Here is a 4,451-nt window from a genome sequence, read left to right as displayed (position 1 = left end):
GAAGAGAGAGAATGTCACGTGTTAAAAAAAGGAGGAACAACGAAGACAGAGTAAAAGCAACAACATAGTAGAAACGGACATACAGAAAGTCTACTTCCTTCATCAGTAGCCGATTGAAATCATTACAATTTCGATTCCTATTGCAACGTTGTTCAACCAGGTGGTATCAACAGCATGCTGGAGGTGCCGGGATATAGACGAGGGGTCACGAAAATTGAACAAAGACAGGAAAAATGAGTAGATGAAGAGTGTAATGGAAATAATTCAAACTTTTTAATCTCTTATAATTAATAAAGAAAAGATACCTCCATTACCTTGGACTAACTTTTCTATCATTGCTATTATTATTATATTGCACTGCACACAACGAACAAATTGTATTTTCACACACACACACAGACGCATTTACGTTACATTCGTTTGTTTATTGTCGAATAAAAATGTAATTCTTCTTTGATATTTTCCAGAGTCCCTGTACAGAAGAAGACATATTGAAGTTGTTGCCTGACAAAAGAACAACTTTGGACATTATGACTGTTACCAAAATTCTCAGCTCGAAAGGAACCAATTCTTTGGGAGACTTCGAAATACAGTATATATTTGATCCGAAAGCTATACCAATAGTGAACAAGTAAGTACTACAACATATATCTGACCCCTACCCCCAAACACCACACATATTCAGCCATGGACATCCATAGAAGAGAGGTCACACTGTTTATGCATGTATATATATATATATATATATATATGTGTGTGTGTGTGTGTGTGTGTGTGTGTGTGTGTGTGTGCGTGTTTGTGTTTGTCCCCCACCATCGCTTGACAACCAATGTTGGTGTGTTTACGTCCCCGTAACATAGCGCTTCGGCAAAAGAACCCGATAGAATAAGTACTAGACTTACAAAGAATAAGTCTTGGGGTCAGTTTGCACACACTGACGTATATATATATATATATACATACATGCATGCATACACGCACATACACATTCACACGCGCGCGCACACACACACACACACACACATACACTATGTTATCGATAACGAAGTCGTCTTCCCACTCCCAGTTTGTGTACTGAGATAACATTTCGATTCGGTGATGATTGCTCGAAATAAACACGGAACACTGACCTTGTAAACATTGCAACGTGCAAAGTGGCGATGGGGCGGGGGATGGGTGGGGGGTGGGGGGATGTAGTAGTGGTGTCGGTGGTGGTGGTGGTGGTGGCGGTGGTGGTGGCTGTGGTGCTTGTTGGTGATCTTGTTCGTTGTTGTTGTTTCTAGTGATGGTGGTGGTGGTGGTGGTGGTGGCGTTGGTGGCAGTGGTGGCGGTGGTGGCGGTGGTAATAATGATAAAGATAGCGATACGTAGTCGTTTAGTCCTGATCGTGTGAATGCTATCAAAGACAGTCCACTCGTGACAATCCCACCTTTTTCAGGTACACCCCAGTCCATCCCCACCAAGATGACCACATTGTCCCGTCTGTTCTTTTCTAAGTTATTTATTTTTTTTATTCATCTACCTTTCTACCATTTGACAGCGGCCATGCTGGGGCACTGCCTGGAGAAGTTTATTCGAACAAATTGATCCCAGTACCCTTTTCTAAAGCTTCGTACTTATTCTGTTGATCTCTTTTTGCCAAACAGCTAGGTCACAAGGACGTAAACAAACCAGCACTGCTTTGGTAGAAATCCAAAGACATGTATGCAGACAGACAAACAGAAACACACACGCACACGCACACACACGCACACACACACACACACACACACACAACGCACGCACGTACACACACACAAACATACATCCACATACATCGGGTTTCCACACAGTTTCCAACTACCAAATTCGTGATGGCATCGCACAGACCGGGGCTATTGTTAAAGACGCTTGAACAGTGTGCTGCGCAGCGGGATTGAAACCGAAAGCACGTGGTTGCAAAGAAAACTTCTTAATTATGCAGTCAGGCCTCTATTCATATATATCCTCAACCAATTTGTTGTTTTTTAACCCAGCCCTTCTCAATTACTATCATCATAGCCTATCCGACGAGCATGAACATACAATTTCCGAGCAAGCAGCGCAGCTCGAATCCAGGACACGATGTTTATGAATAATACGTGCATGCAGCAACCCATTTTGCAGTGTGGTAGATCCATACATAAGGGAAAATAAAGAAGGTAAATGGCGGTAAACCGGAAGTAAATAGAGCAAAATGAAAACCAAATGTTTTCATCTGCTTAGAGCTTATCTGCAAATATTTGTTACTGCTTTTCATCGGACCTCTGCTGTTTTGGAGAAGGAAACAGATAAGACAATAAATAGATAACTTTGGTAGCAGAAGAAAGAGACGATGAGGGAAGGATAGGAATAACAAGAATATGTATGTATGTGTGTGTGTGCATATATATATATATATATGTATATATATATACATCTACGCACACACACACACACACATACGTACATGTATGTATGTAGAGATTAAACAAACTAGCGGAACTATATACTTCTTTAAACATCACGCTTTCATAATATATACATACATACATATATATATACATATGTATGTATGTATGTATGTATGTATGTATGTATGTATGTATGTATGTATGTATGTACGTATGTATGTGCACGCACGAAATCTGAGAATAAGGAGCCGAAAAAAAATCTCATTTATAATTACTTATCACTTTTGTAAATCAACCATTTTTGTGAATCTCTGAATTTAATTTTATCAATTCATAAGTTTTTCTCTAAGTGGACAATTTTTGTTCATCATATTTTCTTGCAATTTTTTTTTGTCAGTCAATCAATTTTCTCAAACCTCACTTTTGTCAATCGATTATTTTTTCTGTGTTAATCAATCAGTTCAATCAACCAAGCGGTTTTTTCTTCGATTATTCAGGTTTCCTCTCCAATCAACTATATCTTCTCAGTAAATCATAATCATCAATCATTTTATAAATCGATGATCCTCAGCAGCCAATCAGTTTTTGCAAACATTATTTTTAAACAATCACGTTTTTCAATTAAACATTTTTCTCAGTCACTTAATTATATTTGTTAATCATGATTTTTTAAATCAATCATGAGGCAAATCCACATTCTTTACTAATCTTCTTTCTTTCTTTCTTTCTTTTCTTTTCGTTTTTTTCTTTCTTTTCTTCTGATCCTGTGACGTTTCTATTGTTTTTCTCTTCCTCTTTTAGGTTTCGGAGCGACTTAAAACACATCGGAGTGATCATTCGAGAACGAAACAGCACCAGGAACCCACCTTACACATACCTCGATCCGATTTACATTCCAAACTCGATCAGCATTTAGAACATGAACTAAATCGATAATCCAATAAATAATTTCCTTATCATCGAAACAAAGCAACAAGTAAATGAATAAATAAATAAAGCTAGAACGAACAAACAAAACAAAAGAGTTCAAGATAAACAGATAAAAAGTTTACAGAAATATTTACATAATTCACTTAATCTCTTTAATATGACCGTAGGAAAAAATACGAAATAAACAAAATCGCTAATGAGATCAGAATAACAAAACATGACTTAAGTTGTCTCCCATACGCATTGAATGAAAAAGATGGAAAAAAAAATTAAAAAGACGTTGATCAATGCTGTATTTTACTCTCCTTTTCTGTCCTGCATAATTATTTCTAGTTGGCTTCTCTAAATGCGCCCTGCATTAAATATGTTAACACTGACTGACATAAAGTAAAAAAAAAAAAAAAAAAAAAGACAGGAATTGGCAAACTTGCAAGCTCTTGAAGAAAACATGATTCTAAGATGCAACTTCATCTCCCCACTCAACCTTGATCCTCCCCCGGGAAAGGGTACAAACGTTAAAGCTTTCTATTTTTTGTTCTTTGAAAATATATACGGTTGTTGTTGACTTGTAAATGTAAAAACCAAAATGAAAAAAAAAATAATAACAAGATAACCCCCAAAAAACAAATGTTGTTTCGCTCTCCTGTTTTGTTTTCCTTCTTTTCAATTTTGTTTTATATTCTATTTGTGTGTCGAGTGACAAACGGTTGTGTATCAGACGGAACACAAGATGGCGACCGGGTTTAACAGGATTGTTTTGGTTTGGCAAGTACCTGCCTACCGGGTGGTATTCGGACAAAATGACGAATGTTGACATGCGTCATACATGTCAAAATACCGACAGTCCAAATGCCAGCGTTCATAACACTGAAAAAAAATCTCCCTCTAGTGTGTATTTAAAATCTGAAAACAACAAGAAACGGAGATAATTCCAAGAAATGAAGATGTTACATCGACCCCAGCGTTCAAATGGGCCTTATTTTATCGATCTCCGAAGTTATGAAAGACAAAGTCGACCACGGCGGAGTTTAAACTCGGAACGTGAAGACGGACGAAACGCCTCAAAGAATTTTGCTCGGCGTGCAAACGGCTCTTCTAACTCGTTGCCTT

General features: G+C 37.6%; 1 protein-coding gene across 2 annotated transcripts in view; it reads left to right on the top strand.

Annotated features, from left to right (window-relative positions):
* The window catches only part of LOC106867441 (allene oxide synthase-lipoxygenase protein), a 55,653-nt gene extending 51,684 nt beyond the window's left edge, over nucleotides 1–3,969 (top strand). For both annotated transcript variants that reach the window (XM_089338672.1, XM_089338671.1), the window contains exons 15-16: nucleotides 468–631; nucleotides 3,213–3,969. In XM_089338672.1, coding sequence (XP_089194798.1) covers nucleotides 468–631; nucleotides 3,213–3,327 — 279 coding nt within the window. In that variant the 3' untranslated portion in view covers nucleotides 3,328–3,969. The remainder of the gene's footprint in view (nucleotides 1–467; nucleotides 632–3,212) is intronic.
* The last annotated feature ends 482 nt before the right edge of the window (nucleotides 3,970–4,451 follow it).

The sequence above is a fragment of the Octopus bimaculoides genome, chromosome 20 (assembly GCF_046866305.1).
Source record: "Octopus bimaculoides isolate indiv1 chromosome 20, ASM4686630v1, whole genome shotgun sequence".
NCBI lineage: Eukaryota > Metazoa > Mollusca > Cephalopoda > Octopoda > Octopodidae > Octopus > Octopus bimaculoides.
The sequence above is the reverse complement of the archived record's forward strand: the minus strand, read 5'-3'. Positions and strand labels throughout refer to the sequence as shown.